This window comes from Nicotiana tomentosiformis, chromosome 6, assembly GCF_000390325.3.
Source record: "Nicotiana tomentosiformis chromosome 6, ASM39032v3, whole genome shotgun sequence".
In the NCBI taxonomy this organism is placed as follows: domain Eukaryota; kingdom Viridiplantae; phylum Streptophyta; class Magnoliopsida; order Solanales; family Solanaceae; genus Nicotiana; species Nicotiana tomentosiformis.
Genome location: NC_090817.1, coordinates 129191350 through 129215080, shown reverse-complemented (window position 1 = coordinate 129215080; position 23731 = coordinate 129191350). Strand labels below are relative to the sequence as shown.

Genomic DNA, 23731 nt, shown 5'->3' with positions numbered 1-23731 from the left:
AGTTAAATGAAAATTTTTGAGATGAGAAGAAACATAAGACTCAAAAAAAAAAAATTAAATTGGGAGTGTCTGGCTGACGGCCTGCGAAGGATCGGTTTACCTAGATTATAAGAGTGTATGGGTACATGCAGAATAAATTTATTCTTTTATATATATATTTATTGATTAACACGATAGAAAAATTAATAAATAGCCATCGTACGGCGTGTTTTCTTATGCCTCACTCCACCTTCAAAAAAGAGAACAACAAACATAAAAAATAAAAAGCCGATTCAACTTTTGGTCGTTGATCCTACAATTACGAATTGGATTTCCAAGTGTACGTTTTACCATTTAATATAATTTCTGTGCACAGACCACCACCAACTGATCATATAATATGATCATAATAAGATATGCTTTCAGCTCGTTTATGTGAGTTGCAAAAAAACATGTTTATAAAATTGCAAACAACTAGTAACGTTTTCGTTGTCTAACGCGGCGTAACATTTGTAATGATTGAAATTTAGGATACCTAAGTTGTGTCATTTTTACATTTTTCGCTTTACATGAGTTGTTTTACTTCTAAAATCCACGTCATAAAACTATTACACAAACCTTCTTTAGACTTGATGCTATTAGGAAATGGGAGACTAACATAGAAAATTGACAATGTCTGTGGTATGAAGTCCTTTTATGTATAGCATACCAATATATATGTAGCGAACCATTGCTAATTAATTATCAATATACTGACTTGTCGTAGTTTATTAGTTTATGGACAGTACTAAAGAAGTATTGCTTATTCATGTTTTTAATTGCCAGTCCTCGTCTTAGTCCCTCGACCATTAGCCATCGCCTTGGACTCATCTTGCTCCATAGATAATATCACCCAATACTGTAAAATTTGAAATCATCATTCACAATTAACTTTGTTATTATAAGAAATTGCAAAAAAGATAAGAGGCATCATTGAAAAGTTGTATAGTTTTAACATACATGAGAGTACTATTTACATATTCTATTTACATATTAACAAAAATGATGCACTCTACTTCGAAAGTTGTACAATTTTTACATCGGAGTTCTGTTTACTTATTAACAAAAGATATTGATATATGTAAAATTATGAAAAAAGATCAAGTTTCAAAACCCGTATAACATAATGTATTAATTAATTTGACAATATTACTGCCTACCTACTCTTTTAAATCATGTTGTTCAGTCTAGAAATGATATCTTACTACCTGAAAAATCAGGCATTAACCACAAAAAATAATGTGTTTGTAGGTATACTAGTCCCTGAAAATAAATTGCTGTGAAATTTATTAAATTTTTCATAGCTTTCCTGGAGTTGTTTGTAGAAAGCTCCTATTTGGCTTTCACAATTGTTGGAAGACTCCAGGTTATGAAAGAGATTGAATAATTTAAGAATTTAATGTAACTACGATAGATCATTCATCATTGTAAGTTTTATTGGTAATTGACATACCTTTTTTCAAGGCATTGTCCTTAATTACCATATATGGTTGTAACTCTGCCTATGAACAAAGGAATCTAATTGTTGAAGAGAAAATTTTAATAAACAAAAAATTCAGGATTTGGTTCAAATAATATCTCCACATAACTAAGTGAAAGAAAAAACTATCAAAATAAGTTGTCGTGATATTATCGTTATCACAATGTTCTTCTTAGGCAAATTTCAGAATCAGCTTGACACCCTCTATCCTATTTAGGCCATTACAATTTTAACTTCATAATAAAAAAGTTATCAACCTTCTACAAAGTTTTCAACTCTAACGGAAGAAAAAATAGATAAAGAATAATAATATATAAATCCTAACTACTTTTGATGAAATATAATTACACCTCTTGTTATCAAACAAATACTTCTCTGTTTTCAAATGTACCATCAGCCAAATTATTACACATAATGAATAATGACATTATGTGTGTTGAAGCTAGGATGCCTATTATATTTCAAACTTCTCTAGTATTGATTATTGCAAATAATTTAAAAAATTCAGTTGGACAAATGTAGAGGTGCACGTCAAAGTTAATTTTATGTAACAAAAGAGTTAACTAAAGAAGATGTAACAGATCAAGATTTTAAAGGCCGCCATGGAAGGCCATTTTCAGGTGGTATTATAAATTCTTTTAATAGGTCGATCATCTTTTTTCCTAATCATCATCTTGTGGCTCCTTATTAGGTTCGAGCACAAACAATTCAAAGGTATTTCTAGAGACAAATTCAACCTTTCGTATTCATTGACAACTTTAAGTCTTCCCTTGTCTTCAGAGACCGAGTAACACAACTAAAACTCTTCCAGGTAGAACCTATAAACGGGAAACAAAAAAGAACAGTCAGGTACTAATTTTCAACATATGTAAAGAGAAACAACTTATCACAGTAAAAAAAGATGAGGCAATGTAGCAGGGGAGAAAAAACAAACCACTAAATCTACTATAAAAGTGAAACAAAGATAATACTCGAGCAACTAAATTCTCTGAAATCACACCCAAAATATTAGAACTTTGATACAAGAAGATATTAACTTGAAAAAGAGGTAAATACTATTGTTCCTAATAGAATATTTTTAAACAATCTTGATTTATTATTATCTCTGACTCTTTAGTATGCAGTTTATGTTTTGTGCTTGATGTTAACCTGTTTGCGAGAAGCGATGAATTTCTTATGATAAGAGAGCTCTGATTGATATAAACATTGGCAGAATCAGAGCACGAAGCATTAGATTATTCAACGTTAATTGAACTATCAGAAAGACGTCGTATTTTTAATTCAATTCTGCTTCCTCATCTCATGCTAAAGGGCCTTTTTTTTCAGGTGGCATCAGTGATCAGTCTATTTAATTCACGTCTCCTAACCCTTTTGTCAAATTGTATTTCTTCCAATATTTGCTTATTTTTATGCTTTTTATTCGTATTCGATATCTCTGCAGCTATTCACGGAATATTCTTCTAAAGAACAAGTTTTTAGAAAAGAGTAAAGTGAAATTTGAGTTGAGAAGACCAAACAAAAAGGAAACAAAAATCAAATTTAACTGAAATCTTAAGCCAATTGCTTAGACCACAACTTAAAGCAGAAAGTATATTAGTAGATATCTAGCATATGAAAACAAATGGCATGAAATATAAAGAGAAACAAAGGGAATATAAAAAAACCGAAAATAAAGAGCAGCAACAACAAAGGAGAATCGCAGACAAAATATGAAAAATAAAATAGAAAAAACAAATAAAATCAAAAATAGAAGAGACACTAACCTGAATTTGTAATACCCAAAGTAGAAAGGTCGAAAGAAAGAAGTGAGGAGAAGATTGAAAGAGAAGAAGATGCTGAAGAACAATCGAGAAGCAGTCAATTTTCAGAGAACATGAAACATTAATGGAGCTATTGCTTGAATGCAATGACAGTTTAACCCTTGAGCTAAATTTACAGTTATGCCATTGGTCGACCACACTTGGCTTTTCTATATAATAAAAAATATTTTAAATTCAACCTCATAATCATATATATATATATATATATATATATATAGAGAGAGAGAGAGAGAGAGAGAGAGAGAGAGAGAGTCAGAGGCGGAGCTAGCCTTATAGGTGCGGGTTCGGTTGCTTAAACACTGTATTTATATGAAGAAATTTATTAAATATGTATAAATATTTAATTGTGAACCCAGTAACTAAGACGATCTATGGGTTCCGAGGCAAATTCAGAATCCATAAATTTTAAATTCTGACTTCGCCTCTGTAGTAAATGAAAAAATATAGCATCGATTTGATTAATCCCATTATTTAATTATGTGAAACCTACTAAGCAGTTATTATCGACAGCAATTCCATTTCAATAAATAATCTTGTCTCTTTAAATATCTAGTTGAAACAAGTTCTCATTTTTCAAACTACTAGTCCACTTAATTTAAACTCTTAATCCTTTTGGCTAAAGTCAACAATCAGACACTGTATTATCTCACATTCACATCGCACACATAATACCCAAAAATAAATATTTCAACTATATACACGTTAAGGAAGAAGTGGAAAAGACTTGGTATCTCTTACGTTGGGGTAGGAGCTTTTGGAATGGAACGAAATATTGCAGAAGATAAGGTGTTGGGCCTTCAAATATTCTTAGGGAAAATGATAATGTATAGTGGTTCTTAAAATAATAACTGATTTTTTTTTTTTATATATATTTTGTATTTATATATATTTTGTATGTTATATACAAAAATTATATAAATTTTATACACTTTTTCGGCTACCGAATATAAATAGTTTCTGACATAGGCTAAAAGTAATAATACCCTGTATTCTTACGATAAATTCCCTCTGCCCGACAGTCTTACAGCCCTTCTCAAGTGGGCTTCAGTTTACATCTCTTTTGAAGAATTAACCTAAATAGCCGCTTACCCAACCACTTAAAGTAAAAGTAGTCAGCAGATGTATAATATATGTATAATTTATACTTAATATGTTATAATTATATATAATTTATATATAATCTATGTATACCAACTAGAAAAGGTAAAAGTGAATCCAACGGACTATTTGCGTAAAATCCAATCAGTGGAATTTGCTTTACAATTTACAAGAAGTAAGCATCATCTTTATGGCATGAAAAATACCTTTTATTTGCTTCTTCTGTTCTTCACTCTCATATTTCTCAATTACAATATGTTGGAATTTTTTTTCTGTTGAAGCAGTTCATTCTATAAAAACGTTAAATTATGTTACGTGTAAATATTGAACATTTCATTCTCCCAGAACAGCCATATTTAATCCTTCATTTGGCGGTGTAAGTTCTATTTGCTTTCTCTTGTAATTAATGTATTTGTACTTCGTAATCTCTCTAGTTTTATAGATCCTTTGAAAAATTAATGCTCATTTATAAATTCTAATTGAGTTTTGTGACTTTTATGGCTAGTTGACCGTTGGTTAAGTTAATGTTAATAATATTATTATACACTATTATTTTCATGGAGAAAAAGAAGGTAAATACCACTTCATAGCGAGTAGAAGGCAAGTCATATTATCCTTAAACAATAATCGGATCCTTGAGTCTTTTTTCTCTCTCCCATAAGTGGAATTCCTTTCCATCTTTCAATGTTTCCTCTTAATTATTCACAAACTCGGCTTAAAAGATTTTGAAAAATCTAATTCTACACTGGAATCAAGCATCTAATCTCTGTTATCTACTCCAATCATAAAGAGTTACAGCTAAATATGCGACGGAAATATGTTACTTCCACCGTCTTTTTAATGTAAATAATTTATTTGACTGGTATATAATAATGCTTAAAGAAGATATACTAGCTTTTTAAAAAAAACTTATGATATTAAATATTATTATAATATTTATATTACTATAAAACTATATCATTAGCATAAGAAAATTTAAAATTAAAAGTTTTCCAAATACAAAAATATGTTACTTTACTTTTGGAATAACTTAAATCATAAAGTGGAGAAGTTGACAGAGGGGCATAGTGCAATTTGCAACCCACCTGACATAAGACAATTTATTTTTTGTATATATTCGCGGTTCTATGAAAAGACAAATACAGACGGACCGTGGACCTGGTTGGTTCAACGCTTCAACTTCATTGGCATATATTCCCTTGGTTTGTAATTATTTTTTTTAGTTCGTAAAAAAAAAAAGAAAATCATTTATAATCATATAAAATATATATATATATATATATATATATATATATATATATATATATATATATGCCATAAATTCAAAAGCCGTTCCCCCTTTTTTTAAATTTGTGCCACAAATAGTTTCGCGTTACACATGTTTCTACTAATCATTAAAAAAACAGCAAAATAGAATATTATTAAATGAAAGTTGTCCATCTGCCTTTGCGTGTGCTCGAGTCAGACAAACATAAACTGTAACAGAACAAATTCACATCAAAATTACGTTTTCTAACTTGATTCTTTCTCATTTCCTGTTGGAATTTTCGTTTTATTTGTCAACTTCCATGCCCAGAAACCTTCTTTAACAGAGGATCTTGCTCCTTCTCCTACTCACTCTTCATATTAATTTTTAGATGGCGGATGATGAAGAAGGAGACCTGTGATATTTCATTTACAGAGTGAAGAGATGATTGACTTTTGCAGTTAGTGCTAGCAAAGGATGATGAGAGACAAGAGGGACTTAAGGCCTGTAATCTTGAAATTTGGGGTTGCTCTAGCTCTCTCGCTTGGTGGAATTCTCTTTGCCTTTTTCAGAACCAAAAGAATCAAGCCCTCCAATTCTTCTCCGTCTCCCAATTCAGGTTAGCTCCTCAACCTTCTAGCCCTAAGAAAAGACAAAAATGGAACCTCTTGTTTTTTTTTGTTTTTTTGTTGTGGGGGGGGGGGGGGGGGAGGGTTGAGGACTTTTCCCTATTTTTCTTTCTGGGATTGATTTTATATGATGGGCTGAGTTGCAGGTGGTCAAAAAGGTAAGCTCAAAAATGATGATCAGAAGACTCCTGCCTCGTGCAATTCAGTTTTTGATGTGCCAGAGAGAGATGTAAGTTTATTAGACTGGTGATTCTTATTTTGATGTTCTGAATTTTTACTTGATTTTAGGTTTTAAGTTAGATTTTGTTTGATTTGAAGGGTCAACTCTTTGATTTTATGTTGATTCAATTTCTCAGCACAGGATGTATTGGTAATAGATTGCTTTAATAGCTGTTAAGTTAGTGACAGTGGATTAAATGTGGAAACGATTAATTTAGCTGCATGAATTTCCTATAAGTGAAAAATTTAAGCATGATCACAGTTTTCAACCACTGTATTTTGCCTTATATGAGTTGAGGCATAGCCTTAATTTAGTTCATGAATTTCCTATGTTGCTTCTTCCTATTTTCCCTTGTTGTATTTACAGTTGCAGAAAAAGTTACTGTAATGTTCATGGTGTCCTAGTGTTTTGCTTAATTTTGTAACTTTGAATCGTTTAATTGCTCGTAAAGCTGATTTTTTTTTCCTTCTCCTTTTTCCTCTGGTTGTGCTTCGGTTCTGCATAATAGTTCCCTTTTGGAATACCGGTTGTGCATTGACCAGGAAAAGAGTTCTGATTGGGTGGGGGGGTGGGGGGGGGGGAGAATTGAATATTTTCCTGTTATCAGACTGTTGATTTGTTGTCCTGCTTCAAGCTAATCACTTCTATGCTTCTTCTTGCAGGAGGATTTCTCCTTACCAAAACGCATTATCGAGAGTTCTATAAGTGGTCCATCTACAAGTGGTAGGTCTGATGGAGATAGAGATGGGTTTCTTCTGCCAGAGTTCAATGAACTTGTAGAGGAATTCAGTTTATTTTCAAAGGCTAATTTTTCTCCAAAGAAGGATGTTGAAACACCACAGCACGACGGAGATTCACCCAGAGAACATAAAATTGTTGCGGATGACCATGAGCAAGAGATTAAGAACCTTAAGAATATTGTTAAAACTCTTAAAGAAAGGGAGAGGACTCTTGAGATCCAACTACTTGAGTATTATGGCCTTAAGGAGCAAGAATCTGCTGTAATGGAGCTTCAAAATCGGCTTAAAATAAACAATATGGAGGCTAAGCTTTTGGGTCTTAAAGCCGAGTCCTTGAAGGCAGAGAAGACGAGGTTAGAGGCTCAAGTGGCTGATTATGCAAAGGTTGTGTCAGAACTTGAAGCTGCGAAATTGAAGATAAAGCAGCTGAAAAAGAAACTCAGGTTGGAAGCTGATCAAAATAAGGAACAGATTTTATCCCTTAAAGAAAGAGTTTTGAAGTTGCGCGATGAAAAGAATCCTGTTGAAGCGGAATCAGATGTTCAGTTAAAGCCGGAAAAACTGAAGGACTTGGAGAGCGAGGCTGATGAGTTGAGGAAATTTAACCACAGCTTAAGAGTAGAAAACTCGACGCTGGCTGAGAGACTGGAATCCGTTCAGTTCCTTGCCACTTCTGTTCCGGGAGATAATGAAGTAAGTCTTTAATTCGTGAACTTTTATTTTCAACTTTGTCAAATTCATGTGCTTTGTTGACCTTTTATGTGTCGCAGACAAAAGCATTGGAAGAAGAAAAGCTACAACTGAGAAAGCAAAATGAAGATTTGATAAAGGAACTTGAGCAGCTTCAAGCAGACCGCTGCAATGATGCCGAGGAACTAGTCTATCTTCGATGGGTGAATGCTTGCTTGCGGTATGAGCTGAGGAACTATCAGCCCATCCCTGGCAAAACAACTGCAAGGGACCTCAGTAAAACATTAAGCCCCAAATCTGAGAAGAAAGCCAAGCAACTAATTCTTGAATATGCAAATAAAGAAGGCCAAGGGGATAAGGGGATCCACGTTTCAGATATTGATTCTGATTGGTTATCCTCTCAAGCATCCTATCTTTCGGACTCTGGTGAGTTTGATGATACTTCTGTTGATAATTCTTCAGCCCATAAGACCGATGCTCCAAACAAAAGCAAAGTCTTTGGTAAGCTTATGAGATTAGTACGGGGAAAGGACCATCATCACGGTCAGAGTTCTCCGGAAATGGTTCACAGTACAGAAAGACGCCCTAGTTATTCTTCGGGATACAACTCAGATACGGCTGCTATAGATGCTGGAGCTGTTAGGCTCCGCAGCAGATCAAGAATCTCATCTCAGGGTTCATCCAAACAGTTTATGGATTTCAATCCAGTATCTCAAGGTTCAAGGAACGTTAAGGGAGAGCGCAACAACTATTTGACAGGTATGAGGAGATATAGTGATTCATTGGATTATATCTCAAAACATCTTGCTGATTCACCTCAACAAGAAAGAAATAACCATGACCCGGAAAATGTCCAGAAATCTGAGTTGTTGAAATATGCAGAAGTTTTGCAAGGGTCTCGTTCTAAAACATCATTTCGTAAGAGATCAGCATCAGTTAGTTTCTTCTAACTTTTGTAAATATAAAAGACTATACCAGTGTGCGCAACATGTTTGTTGCTTCTTTCATTTTTCTGTTTCCCCAACATTATTGCCCCTCTTCAGGGATAGAGATAGCATAGGTTCAGTGGTGGGGAATCCCTTTATAATGGGAATAAACTTACTGCAACATGATTACTTCAGTTGTTAGTGTATGTAGTTCCCAGTGTAACATAAAAACTAGTGCACCTTCTTACATGGAAGTTATAATGAGGAAATTTTGATTAGCAAAAGGAAACAGAGAGAAGATTATACTTGTGTGTATTACTGTATTAGATATAAATATTTGGTTTTCTATGTAGCTTCTGGTGTTTTTTCTTTAATCCAATTAACCCCTTGACACGAGTGCTTATTCGTTGTCATATACGTTTAAAAATGAAATTAAATATTGTTTCAATAAACATTTTGATCTCTTAATTATGACAGAAAGGAGAAAGTGATTTTTTTCATGTGGAGGACAAGGAACCAAGTTCATGTGAAATCTTCTGATTCAAATGTGTTGCTCGGTCAATTTCAGTTTTCAGCTTCCATCCATTAATGCAACTTGTGTTAAGTATCTACTGAGCTATTACTGCCCTTTTATTATTTCTGTTATATGTCAATTCTCATTAATGCAAGAATAAAGCAACTACGTGTGTTGCTGGAAAACCCCTAAAAAGAGCCTTTGCATTCCTTATAAGTATTTAGTGGCCATTTAACCATTTAAATACGATTTTTCAAAGATAGCCCAAAAATATGGAAAATGGAAAGTAAAATGAAAAAACGGGGGTTGGAAATTAAAAATTAGAGGGATATGTTGCCTGTGATAAGATTTACATATTTAGTGCTTACTGATGACTGATGAGGAGTAAAACATGCTTAATTTTCAAAGATGCTTAGACATGTTTACAAGGAAGCCACAATCCTCCTCCTCATCATCATCTTAGAAAATTATTGCTTGTCATACTCAACTTGTCTAGTTTACTTTATAACAAAAGAGAAAATAGAAAAGATCTTCTCCACGGCCTCTTCAAACGTGAAATCTCAAATTCTTATTTGGCGTATATGTTTATTTATGGAACAATTACACTGTATATCATCCGACCCAGTTCTATAACCATAAAGAGCCCATATTTTGAGATTTTACCCGCTGAGACCCATATTGTATATATCTTGAAATAAAAGTTTCAATGTTTAACCTAAACAATCTTCACTCATCTCTTCTATATTTTCTCCTCTTTTTCTCTCCACTTCGGTGGCCACCTATCCTAAGTTTGTTATGAAGTCAAGATTTTGATATCCAAACCAAAAATTAGGTTGAGGGAATTAGAAGCTTTTCAGATCTGAAAATTTGTGAAAGAATCGTGCTCAAATTTGAGTGGGTGCTATTGAAATTAATTGATCCAAGAAGCTTCAACCTAGAGATTTGGTTCATTTGGACTACATTGCAACTCTTTGAAATTTCTTCAAGATTAAAATTCTTGATTGAAAAAGCCGAACCGGGTTCTTGATTTTTGTTGAAATTTCTTCAAGAATGAAGTTCTGGACTGAAATTTTAAAGCTATTTCAATTTATGAGTTTTTTTAAACAAATTTGAGGAAGATGTATTTTGGTGAAAAAAATCAAATGGGTGTTGATTAATACCGGTGAAATTATTTGGGTGAAGCTAAAAATATTGAAAAAGCTTTTAGTAACTTAAATCTAGAATACTGGGTTGATTGAGCATAATTAACGTTGGTTTTGAGAATTATACCAGTTGAAAAAGAAAATTAAAGGTGAAATTCACTTTTCGTATACAACATTATACAACATTATACATCATTATACAATATTATACAACATTATACAAAATTATAATAAGTATATAATGTTGTATATTAGGTGTGTAAATAGTGTTATACAACATTACTCTTTCTATTCGCGATTTATGTTCGACTTTAGTGCAGTGGTTTTTCTCTTTGAAGTAAGTTCCTCTTTCACATACGAGTTTATACATAGTTATACATTTTTATACATGTACAATATATGCGGACTTAAAACTGAAAATAAATTTTTCTCACTTTTTCTCGAACAATCGATGAATAAAGTCAATTTTTTGTTGATTTCTCTACCAAATTGCGAACTTGTAGCAATTTTTTTCAATTTTTATTTTTTATTCTTTTGTTTCTGCTATTTAGAACTTGGAAAAGAAGAAAATTTATATTTTTTTCAAGTTGCATTATAGTTGGATTGCATTGTTGTAGTTGCAATAGGAATATATATGATCGATTTAAGCTGGTTATGTGCAAAGAACAAAATAATCACATATAGATCTATAAAATTATATCCATGCGATAATGTCATATTATGAGAGTTTCATGGGCTATACGGATGAAAATATAAAATGATGGCTATGCGGATGAAAAGCACCTATGTGAACTGTACTTTTATGCAATTATCTCTTTATTTATTCTGAAATACCACGAATATCCTTACTTATGGTATAAGGTAAGGAATATGAAATTTTAAAAAAAAAAAATTGGTTAAAGCGCACATGTTCTAAATCTAAACTAATCCATCAGTTTTTTCTTTAACTTGCTATTCATGTTCTATAGTATATCTTATTAATCCATAGTCAAGGAGCATAGTTTACTTCTCAATGCAATTGCCAAAAGGTGATTGTAAATCATCGTATGGTAAATTCGACTTTTACAACTGTCTAACTCAACCGACTCAAAATTGTTGACCAACAAATATGAATATCGATAATTGTTCTTCGGCCATAAACGTTAACCTAAAAGTTATTATCAAAATGGAATTAGAAACTACTATAATACAGAATCGAACTAAGTTTGAGTTACTACGTCCTACCGATTTGTAAGTGATTTAGATCTTCAATTATATCAAAAGACATGGAAAAAATTAGATCAGAAGAATGAAAGTTTTCCTGCGGTGTTTTTTCTTTTTTCCCCCTCTTTCCATATTTTAGTTAAATAGATATAAGCAAACCAACAAAAAAAGATAACGCATAAGGCTTTCCTCTTCAATCCCTCTCTTTCGTAATTTATTCAATTGAAACACAAAACGTTACAAACGCGACATCTCCAACAAGTGTACAGAAAACAGGCCTAATAACCTAAAGAAACCAAGTTGTTTCTTTATTGAATAACATGCACATATTACTCCAAGATGCACCAATTCGCTGATCAGACTTTTTCTGTGATTCGTACAAAAGATAAATTTCAGAGCTTCACAGCCATATATGGTGACTTCATTGGTGATCATCTTCAACAACCACAGCGGGTACAACAGGTACCTAGGGGCGTTGGTTCGCAACATCCCACACAGTGAAGACATGCAACGGAAAAACTGCTTCTCCCCAAGAGTACTGCATACACGCGAACAGAAAAATACATGTATTAATTATGGCAATTATGTACGTATACCTAGTACTTATATGCGAGATCCGCCTCGGTCTAAATTCATAATATTAATGTCACAAAAAAAATTGAATTTATAAGTGTCTAGTAGTACTATATATATGTTTATAAATGAACGTAAAATATACCTCGAGGGGCTCTGGCTGCGTCACATGACGATAGTAGCAAAGAAGAGAGGAGAATAGCATAGATCATAAGTGTTATCACTACGGACCTTACGGAGGTTGAAAGTGATGCCATTGCTTAAACCTATACTATACGAAAGTACCAACAATTTTGAAAATGTTTTAGGAGTTGAATTTCGAGCAATGCCTATGGAAGTATTTATATGAATTTTGACGTAGTGCACACGGTTTAATTTATCCTCAATCTTAAATATTATTCTGATGATATCATTTAATATGTACATTGTTTTGGTACTTATGATACTTAATTGGTATGAAACCGTCGACTTAATCAATGGACGACCACATTTAGTCAAAATAATAGAAGTTTTTTTTTATAAGAAGAATAATGTCTGTCACTTGTGTTTTTAAACATGATTAACTAATTGTTCTAGTTAATTTGTGTTTAATTTAGACACGTTAGGCTTTTTATCAAAAAAGTCTTCCTGCTGCTTACTTTTCTATTTTAACAGACTTTCTGCCGTGTTCTAAACTTTAAATTAATGCTTAGAGACGACCTTGTATAGTTTCGTGCCTAAGTTTTTGTTTTTCGTGCCTAAGCTGATTTAGATGAGTTTACTAAGGTCTTTATTCAGAATAGAACAAGAAATTTCCACCTTTCCTTATTTTCTTTGTTTCTGCGTTTACCCTCATTTTTATAAATGGTTTGCTGATATCATCCTGTATTTAACTTGACAATAATCTGTGACTTAAAATTCGTATATTGGGAGCTTTATGTTCACCATCTTTTTGAAAGTGTTACACTTATTAATTATTAGTTGGCAAGTGCAATTTAGATGCCAAATGGTATTTGTTTTTTTGTTTTTTTGTTTTTTTTTTTTTTGCTTTTTTTTGGGGGGGGTGGGGGTGGGGTGTGGAGTGTAAACAAATAACAAATTCCATAACTTTAACACAAGTTTCTTCTTGCGCAAATTCTGTTCTCAGTAATTGTTTCATGAAATTGTATTATCAAAATAATCCAAAATGAGGAACTTCCGTGCAAATTATTTTTGTCAAAAAATTGACTTGGACCCCAAGTATTGTACTCTTTCAAGTTCCTAAATTCATTTGTCATACACGTCTCGAAGTTTACTTGTGTTTATTTTTAGCATACGTTAGGCTTTTAAACTAAAAATTCTTCCTATATACTAGTATTAAGTACTAATTTGACTGATTGATACTAGAACAGAACTAAATCTTTTTAGTGCTTAAACAAACTTTATGTAGTTTCCGTGGCCGAGCTGATTAGGTAATTTAACTTTCATCTTTTATGCATTATCTATTAAGAAATTTGCTTCGTTCCTATCCTTTTCGTTTGTTTTAAATACGAAACCAACAATGTCCATCGATTTATGAAACAACAAATTTCGGGCCCTCATTCCATTTAATTTACACGGTAAGAAAAATTATTTTTCAGGTTTTGGAGTTAAAAAAGAAAAACCAACGGCTGTTCATCGGCTCCTTAAAAAATATGATTTGCTATTTCCGTGCATCTCTTTCGCTTTTTCTATCGAAAAACTGTCCTGGCGAGATCCATCGATAACCGTCTCTCTAAAAAAGATCATATTTTTAGTAGTGGATCTCCTTCCGTGTGTGAGGGTGGGATTAGATGGTAATATTAGGGGTGTACAAAAAAAAAACTAATAAATCGTACTAAATCGATAATCCGAGTCAAATCGGAAAAAAAAAAATTCGATTGTGATTTGGTTAAATTTGATAAGCGTTTGGACATAAAAATTATAATTTTTGAAAAAAGTAGTATTTGAAGTTAAGTTGAAAAATGGTTTTGAAATTTTGTTTGGACATGCATTTCACTTGAAAACAATGTTGAAGTTTTGTGAAGGAAAAAAAATTCTAAAAGTTTTGAAAGTTTTTTGAAAAACTCATTTTCGAAAAATTTCCAAAAACTTGTAAATTTCATGTACAAACACATTTTTGAAAAAAAAAATGAAAAAATATTTATGGACAAATTGGGCCTTGTTTTGGTATTGAAAAAAAAAATTCGATCATCATTGGTTTGGTTTGGTTTTAACTAAAAAAAAGTCAAACCAAAACCAAACCAATCCGATAGTACATTTATACAACTTTTAAAAATATTTTATACATATAAATATTTATTGTAATGTAACTTATGAATATTTCTTAAACTTTTTCACAATTTTATCTTTTAAAGTATTATTTCAAATCTGGACTTAACATTCTTGAATGGTAAATAAATTTTATAACTCATAGGTAGTAACTCAAACAAAGTTCAAATCAATACTAATGCTAACAAAAGAAATTCAATTCAACACTAGGAATGATGATAGTGTTGAATATCTATTTTTTAGTTTTATATTAGTTTATAATAAAAATGCATAACTTAGTTTATCTTTTTCTCTAGTAATTAGTTATGTAATTAATAGTACTTATTAGCTAAACTTATTTTAGTATGACTTATATAGTATTTTTAAATTATGTTAATTTTTATTATGCTTATTAATTAGAAATATTTGCTTTATGTAGCTAGTTATATTATCTTTGTTATTGAATATTTTATCACACCCCTTTTTACCCAACCCTCTAAAAAAGATAAAAGGTATTTTATTTTTAAGAGCAAAAGGGCTTTCAATTTGAAAATGACAAATTTGTGTGCAAAAGGGATATTACATAGTCACCAATTGACATAATATTTTGTTGTGTCAAGTCACCATTTAAAAAAATAATAATTTTTTTTCAAACACATTTGACTCTAAAAAGTGATTTGTGAAAAGATTCCGAACAAGAAATTTATTTGATTAGGGGAGAAGGTGTTAGACATTTTTCAAGTCCCGTGAAGACCACGGTTGCATACTTGATCGAATTGGCTTTAACGAGTACTCAAATCGAAACCACTCAAACAAAACACGCAAACGAAACACACAAATAAAAAAAAGTTCAAGATTGTCCCCACATAATAAAAGAGAAAGAAATATAACGAAAATACATCTAAATTATCCTGAGGTTAGCAGAGGTTTGGATAGAAATCCGTAACTAATAAACAAAAAAAAAAAGGTAAGGTTTTTATTTTTGTGATAAAAATAGCCGTGCTATGGTGTTAGAGTCATAGATGAGTAGATTGTATTTGTTGCGAGTTTATGATTGAATGTTGGTACTACTAAGATGGATTCATGGCTAACTACGAAGAGGTCTACATGAGGGAGAAGGATGTCAAAAATGATGAAGTTTTTGGTTATTGTGAATGAACCTAATGGAGAAGGTGTGTTGTTGCGCTAGGGATTTTTCTACTGTCCGTATTGTTTCCCTACTAGAATCAACAACTTCAAAAGTCAAAGAGCATCTAACAGTAGCATAATCATTCCCAGCACAGTTGGGACACCTAAAGCCCTTCTACAGTCGAATGGTAACCATATCATTACATGTATTATATATAACGTAAAACACGCAATCTTTAATGCTACAAATGCCAATCTTTAGCTTGAAAGTGACAGGCTCATCATGACCCAAAAACGGATCAGAAACCAAAGAGAAAATAATGATCATATTCCCAATTTTTAGTTCTTCAGTTTCTCTTTCGAGAGAGACTATATAGGCCCCGCATCTACCTTTCTTATCCTCTTCCCAAACAGTCGCCTCCTTCAAACGAGTCTCGATAAAATACTTCTTGTCCTCAACAATTTGAAGCCGTAGAAAATTAGCTTGAAAAATCAATTCTCCTCGAATTACCTTACTTGTCCTCTTCCCAAAAAGTGCATCATTGACAAAATTTAAATTTTCATAACAAGGTAAACATATGGAGCTTATGGGAAATGAGAGAGACATTATTTTGGGTTGTTTTAGCAGTTTTGGTGATTAGGGTTTGGGATGAGGTTATAACGAGGTTCATATATATGATATGGCACTGAGAAACGGACCGTTGGATGGGCAGGTTTCACGGATTATGGGCTGAAGAGAATTAGTTGGGCCTAGGTTTTGTTGGATGTTTGAATTGAGCAAGACATTATGACAAGAACTTAGTCCAAATCAACTCTTTTTCCTAAAAATGAATTAAAACAAATTACTAATAAATCTTAATCAAATAAAATAAAGTACTAAATTAAATTAAACTATACTATAAAATATAACTTTTTTGGTATTTTCAAGGATTATGCTAAAATAAAAGTGGAGAAAAATAGGTTAAAATTATAATAAAATTAAAATAATATCACTACAAAATACTAATGACCTTAAGTAAATGAGAAAATATATAATAAAAATAAAAATGAAACTATTTTTGTGTTTTCAAATTTATATTTTGAATTTAAAAATAAAAATAAACTAAAATCCTATAGTAACTCAAGTAAATATTTTAACATTACGTGCTTACAGTTGCCCCACTCTTTTTTTTTGGAAAAACTTTGAAAGAAAAACATAAATGGGCCCTACTTGCTTTATTTTTTATACTTCACCCTATTTTCTTTTCCGTCCGTCTCCAATAAATATTGGTCTGCCAAATAACCTTTTTACTCTTAAAGAATATAACAAATATCACATAGGGATGATTTAATACCTTTTTAGACCGAGGGCCCATTTTGGCATGATTTGGATAGGTCTCCTACAAAGGGACACGGTGCATGGGACCGAGTCCTACTAGGTCGAAATGATATGATGTAAATAAAAATATCCCAAAGGCTGAGCTAAGTTGAGGGTTTGACTAGAATGGGATTCGGAGCGGCATGTGATCGATGGCGGCTGCTCTGCCTGTCCGCCCACTCCACACTCCCACGTCACCCCCTAATATTATGGGTGACTCACGAAAAGGCCGTGTATGCCCAAACATACTCCAGAAAACTTGTTGCGAAAAAAAAATTTGGTTATGTCATGCCCCTTTATACTGAACCCTCTAAAATAGATAAATGTTATTATATTTTTTAAGACCAAAAGGGCTTTCAATTTGAAAATAACAAAAATTGTATTCACAAGGGATATTACAGACTCACCACTTCACATAAAATTTTGATTTGCCAAGTCACCACTTAAAAAAACTATTTTCCTTCAAACACATTTGACTCTAAAAACCGATTTGCGAAAAGATTCCACGTAAGAGGATTCAATTGACTAGGGGAGAAGGTGTTAGGCATTCCCCAAATCCCGCGAAAATCACGGTTGCATACTTGATCGAATTGACTTTAAAGAGTACTCAAATAGAGACCGCACAAACAAAACATGCAAACAAAATACAGAAATAAAAGAAGGTTCAAGATTATCCCCACCCATGGCTGGACAATGGGACGGGGCGGCACGACCCATCCTGGTCTCATCCCGATCCCATCCCGGCCTACTAAAAAGTAAATAGGACTGGGTCTATATTAAACGATATATGAGATGGGATAAGCTGTCATTTGGTCCCGGCAGGCTGGCCCGTTAAGGCCCCGGTCCTGTCCCATCCCGTCCCACTTTTATTTTATTTTATTTTATTTTTTTTTAAAAAGGAATCGTTGGCCAAAGGCTTTTTTCAAAATTACGCTTATACACTCGTGACCTTACATATACGCCCCCCCCTCCCCTCCCCCCACACACACACCCCTCCAAAAAAAATTTTAATTGAACTCCTAAGTTTTTTTTTACAAAATATTAGTCACTCTCTCTCAAATGTCTTAGATTCTATCTATATTCTTCTCTCAATTTTCTCATAATCAACTACGTTTCAAGTATTTGGGCAAATATTTGGAGTAACTTTCAAGCTTCAGATTTATTCGTCAAGTATTTGGAATAATTTTTGGGCAATTTCTTCAAGTTTTAATATTTAATCACGGTGCACTCGTTCCATCTATTAATTTTAATATTTAAATTTTGCGTATCATTTTAGTGCTTAATTTTTTTGTTTACTTTACGTGTTTTGTTTTCGTGCTATATTTGTGTGTTTAATATTTGTGTTAACTTTTCGTATTTATTTTTATATTTAAATTATGGCTCATAAAAAAGTATTTGGCATAATTAACCCATTTATAAAAAGTAGTAAATGTGCTAGTTGTAGTAATCCTACTCTTTCTCCTAGAATTAGAAAATATATAGATGAAAGGACTCATATTGATAAAACTTCATTCACCCAACCTCCTGTATTTTATAACATTAATCCGGAGAACAAGTAAATCATGAAACTTTACAAAGATAATTTGACAATTATATTTTAAATAAGGAAGAAGAATTAGATAAAACACCTACTAGTCCAGCAACACAAGCTCCAATTTTATCCATATCACGTCCCGTCCCATCCCGTTTGTTAGTAGGATGAGATGGACCTACCGGGTTGTCTTGTTTATCCCGTCCCATCACCATCCCGATAAAATTTCGTCCTGTCCTATCTCGATAATTTTATCTTGTCATATTGGACAATGGGGACCCAACCTAATAAAAGAGAAAGAAAAATAACAAAAATACATCTAAACTATCCTACACTACACCTCCATGAGAACATCCATCTTCAGCTTTCATGTACATGTATTTCGGGGCATTCCCCTGATAAAAATATACAAACACTTCGGGACATCCCCTGATAAATAATAAATAAACTAAAGGGGACAACCTCTTGCCTTGAAATCAAAACTAAAATAAGTGTCCTAATATTGCCTACCCAAATGTGATCGGCTCCTAACGGTCCAATTAATAAGAGTCGGAATAAAAGAGCAACAAAAATATTTCAAGCCCATTCTCAACTCAAATAATCCCACGGTCTAATAATCTTATCCGCCATCTATTTCTTCACATCAAGCCCACACTTTTAATTAAATTAACTCCATTAACTCAATAAACGAAAACAAAACTGAGGTTTTTAGATAAAAATAGGTGTGCTATGGTGTTAGAGTCATAGACGAGTGGATTGTATTTTTTGCGGGTTTATGGTTGAATTTTAGTACTGCTAAGATGGCTTCATGGCTAACTATGAAGGGGATCTACATGAGGGAGAAGGATGTCAAAAATGATGAAATTTTTAGTTATTGTGAATGAACCTAATGGAGAAGGTGTATTGTTGCGCTAGGGATTTTTCTACTGTCCCTATTATTTCCCTGCTAGCATCAACAACTTCAAAAGTCAAAGAGCATCTAACAGTAGCATAATCATCTCGAACGCAGTTGGGACACCTAAAGCCCTTCGACAATCGAATGGTAACCATATCATTACATGTTTTACATGTAACGTAAAACATGCAATCTTTAATGCTACAAATGTCAGCCTCTAGCTTGAAAGTGGCAAGCTCACCGTGACCCAAAAACAAATTAGAAACCAGAGAGGAAATAGTGATCTTAGTTCCAATTTTTAGTTCTTCAATTTTCCTTTCGAGAGAGGCTATATAGGCCCCACATCTACCTTTCTTGTCCTCTTCCTAAACAGACGACTCCTTCAGACGAGTCTCGATAAAATACTTCATGTCCTCAACAATTTGAAGTCGTAGAAAATTAGCGTGAAAAATTAATTCTCCTCCAAAGTAATCAACCAAACATTAATCACCCAAGTTTGATTCATCACAATGATCTGAAACGTGCATCCTTGACAAAATTTAAATTTCAGAATTTCAAAACAAGATAAACATCTGGAGTCTGTGGGAATTGAGAGAGACATTTTTGCTGGGTATTTTCAGCAGCTTTGGTGATTAGAGTTTGGGATGAGGCTATAACGAGGTTCATATATATGAGATGGCACTGAGAAATGGATTGTTGGATGGGCGGGTTTTATGGGTTATGGGCTGAAGAGAATTAGTTGGGCCTAGGTTTTGTTGGACTTTTGAATTGGGCAAGACATTAGGACAAGAACTTAGTCTAAATCAACTCTTTTTCTTAAAAATGAATTAAAATAAATTACTAATAAATCTTAGTCAAATAAAATAAAGTACTAAATTAAATTAAACTATACTATAAAATGTAACTATTTTTTTGTATTTTCAAGGATTATACTAAATAAAAGTGGAGAACAATAGGTTAAAATCATAGTAAAATTAAAATAATTATCACTACAAAAATACTAATGACCTTAAGTAAATGAGAAAATATATAATAAAAATAAAAATGAAACTATTTTTTTGTTTTCAAATTTATGTTTTGAAATTAAAAATAAAAATAAACTAAAATTCTATAGTAACTCAAGTAAATATTTTAAAATACTAAGAATGCTAAAACTATCTTTAAAATATGTGCGGGTCGAAAATTACGTGCTTACATATTTTAGTATAATGCTATGAATTATCTCATATTATTGTGTTATTTTTTTGAAAAATACATTATGTAGCTGGATCTTACTTGGACTAAAAAAATATTTGGAGCACAAGTTACATATTTTGTGTTATGAATATTTTACCGGAAAACCCCCGAAAATCCATAAAAAAATAAAAAACCCGACTTTGTTGGTTTGGTCTAGTTTGGTTTGGTTTGTAGATTTAAAAATCCGACACTATTAATTTAGTTTGGTAATTGAAATTTCTGAACCAACCCAATATATCTACACGCTAGGCTATATGATTGCTTTTGTCATGCACTTGCTTGCCACATGAAGTGGGATTCTAATATTTTATACTTGGACTATCTGTTTTAAGTCCTTTTTTGGTGCTTATATGTTATTAGGCTTTGGTCGGAGAACTTGATACCCTAGTGAAAATGATCAAATCTATTCCAACAGGTGATTAGGAATACATCTTACAAAACCAAAATTCGCTATCAAATTATGACAGGGAATTGTACCAATTGCCCAATTATATTATCAATAAAAAAGTAGTATTAATATATTTTGTGTATAATTACTGGATCACCTTACATTACTGAAGATTGTACTTCCAATTTTGTTGGAACTTAGATGTTAACCTAAAAGATATGATCAAACACGCATAAGGAGGACACTTATTTACTTAATTACTTCTCCGCATACGAGTCCATAATCCACAGACTTGCTATGCTTATGGCACTTTCCATGCTATGCCTGAGGAGGAAGAGAACCAAAAAATGGCAAAAATATGACACTATAAGGGGGTCTTTAAGTTCTTTCTCGGGGGCATGTCAATTAATTAATAGACAAATATTTAAGGTCAAAAGTTAAAAAGATTTTCTCATAGGACAAAGTTTGTTAAACTTGAAGTTTTTTCCCTTAATATCAAGACCAACTCCTTGTAAAGTCATTAGTGAACTTAACACGAAAAGAACGCATGGCTAAATGCTGACTGCACCAGCCCACTACAAGAATGGGCATTTGTTAATTGGGTTTGACAATTCACTTCTTGTTTTGAAAGACCTATAGTTTTTTGGTAGGGGAATCTATGTGGTATGCTCATTGAAAATATCAGTTAACACCATATATAATTAAAATATTTATTTTATTCTGTATACCTATTTTATAAAATTATTTTACCATGTATACCTAATTTATTTTAAAATATAATACTGTATATTTCAAATTAGAATATTGTGATATATTTAATTTGAAATTGTATTCTAAATTAGAATATTGTAGCATATTTAGAAAAATTATGGCATATTTGCTTTGGATTTTATATTCCAAATTAAAATATTGTAGTGTGTTTGGTTCAGATACTGTATTCCAAATTAGAATACCGTAGTATATTTTATTAGAATATTATGGTATGTTTAGTTTGAATATTGTATTCTTCATTAGAATACTGTAGCATGTTTAGAAAAATTATGGCATATTTGCTTTGGATACTATATTCTAAATTAAAATATTGTAGTATATTTGGTTCGGATACTGTATTCTAAATTAAAATATTATAATATATTTGGTTTGAATATTGTAGTATGTTTTATTAGAATATTATGGTATGTTTAGTTTGGATATTGTATTCTTCATTAGAATATTATGGTAGGCTATATTGTAATATTGTATTCCAAATTAAAATATTATAATATATTTAGTTTGAATATTGTATTCCAAATTAGAATACTGTAGTATGTTTTATTAGAATATTATGGTATATTTAGTTTGGATATTGTATTCTTCATTAGAATATTATGGTAAGCTATATTGTAATATATTGGGTTTGAATATTGTATTCCAAAGTAGAATACTGTAATTGTTTTATTAGAATATTATGATATGTTTAGTTTGGATATTGTATTCTTCATTAGAATATTATGGTAAGCTATGTTTGGATTTTTAATTGAAATATTGTGGTATTATTAGTTTGAATATTATAATCTAAATTAAAATATTATGGTCTGTTTAGTTAGAATATTATAGTAAATTAGGTTTGGATTGTATTTCAAAGTAGAATATTGTGATATGTTTTAGAATATATGGAGGTATAATTTTTGGGATATATGATATATTTTTAAAACTTAGGTATACCATGAAAGTGAGTTATACAAATGTGTATACCATGTAACTTCCCCTTTTTGGTATTCACGCAAATGTAGCAACAAATATAGTTCTCCCTAAAGTGTACGGGTGCGGTTTGGCCCGAATTTAAGCGAGTGAAAATTAGTTATCGCTCAACCTTGTCTAAAATCATATGGGCTGAGATAAGTTAGCACCTAATGGGCTAAATAATGAATAATATATAGCTCAATCCGCCCGACTTGCCCAGTTTTTACTTCTCATTCTTTATGATATTTATAGGGACTTTTTTCGCTTTTAGCCCGTGACAGAAATTATTTACATTCGGTTGCCGAAAAAGTTTATAAAGTTTGTATAATTTTTGTATATATATATATATATATATATATATTTTTTTTTTCGACTATTATTTTGAGAGCGACTATACAGTGTCATTTTCTCATATTTATAATCTAGTTTGTATTCTATTAAGTTCACATGTTAGTTACTCTCATATCTTTGAAATAAAATTTAAGCTATAAGAAGTTGTCATACTAATCATTTAGTTGCAAGCTTTCAGCATGCCTTTTAATGATAGAAGACGAATTTAGAGTAGGGTTGCCAAGTTCGCTGTCTATTTTCACCGGATAAAGGAATGAGTAGCTCAATATACTTTGTTATGATTTTATACAAGTTCATATGCATTGCATTTTTATTGAATACCGATGCTAATTTGTATACTGTTTTTTCTTAACATAAAAGGAAAATAGAGAATAAAACCATAAAAGTCGCAATTATCATTATATTGTGTCATTAATTAGAAAGGAAATGCTATTAAGCTAATTCACTTTGTGATTGGCATAAATTCAATTATTGTTTAATCAAAAATAATATTATGCGTACAATTACTTTCTAAGTGGTAAAATTAACATTTAACATTGCGAATTATGCTTCTATTCAAGTATAACATTTTATTTTA

At 31.8% G+C, this 23731-nt stretch overlaps 1 protein-coding gene and 2 long non-coding RNA genes across 3 annotated transcripts; 1 reads left to right on the top strand and 2 right to left on the bottom strand.

Moving 5' to 3' along the window:
- Positions 1-615: 615 nt before the first annotated feature.
- Positions 616-3344, bottom strand: LOC104101486 (uncharacterized). The gene is made up of 3 exons (XR_004508330.2): positions 3262-3344; positions 2236-2316; positions 616-877 (listed from the first exon to the last, which is right to left on the bottom strand). It is a non-coding gene; the product is annotated as an uncharacterized lncRNA (long non-coding RNA).
- A 2432-nt stretch (positions 3345-5776) lies between these two features.
- Positions 5777-9170, top strand: LOC104087893 (protein CHUP1, chloroplastic-like). Its single transcript, XM_009592458.4, has 4 exons — positions 5777-6281; positions 6438-6520; positions 7174-7944; positions 8022-9170. Exons 1-4 carry the CDS (start codon positions 6140-6142, stop codon positions 8889-8891), a joined length of 1866 nt encoding a protein of 621 aa, XP_009590753.1. The 5' UTR covers positions 5777-6139; the 3' UTR covers positions 8892-9170.
- Positions 9171-11911: 2741 nt separating this feature from the next.
- On the bottom strand, positions 11912-12704 carry LOC104087894 (uncharacterized). Its single transcript, XR_684403.4, has 2 exons — positions 12445-12704; positions 11912-12264 (listed from the first exon to the last, which is right to left on the bottom strand). It is a non-coding gene; the product is annotated as an uncharacterized lncRNA (long non-coding RNA).
- Between the last annotated feature and the right edge of the window lie 11027 nt (positions 12705-23731).

Bases quoted from the DNA above. Each gene is read 5' to 3' on its own strand.
- LOC104087893 (XM_009592458.4), top strand. From the start codon at position 6,140: ATGATGAGAGACAAGAGGGACTTAAGGCCTGTAATCTTGAAATTTGGG. The intron at 6,282-6,437 runs GTTAGCTCCTCA...GCTGAGTTGCAG, and splicing joins TTCTCCGTCTCCCAATTCAG to GTGGTCAAAAAGGTAAGCTC. The intron at 6,521-7,173 runs GTAAGTTTATTA...TTCTTCTTGCAG, and splicing joins TTGATGTGCCAGAGAGAGAT to GAGGATTTCTCCTTACCAAA.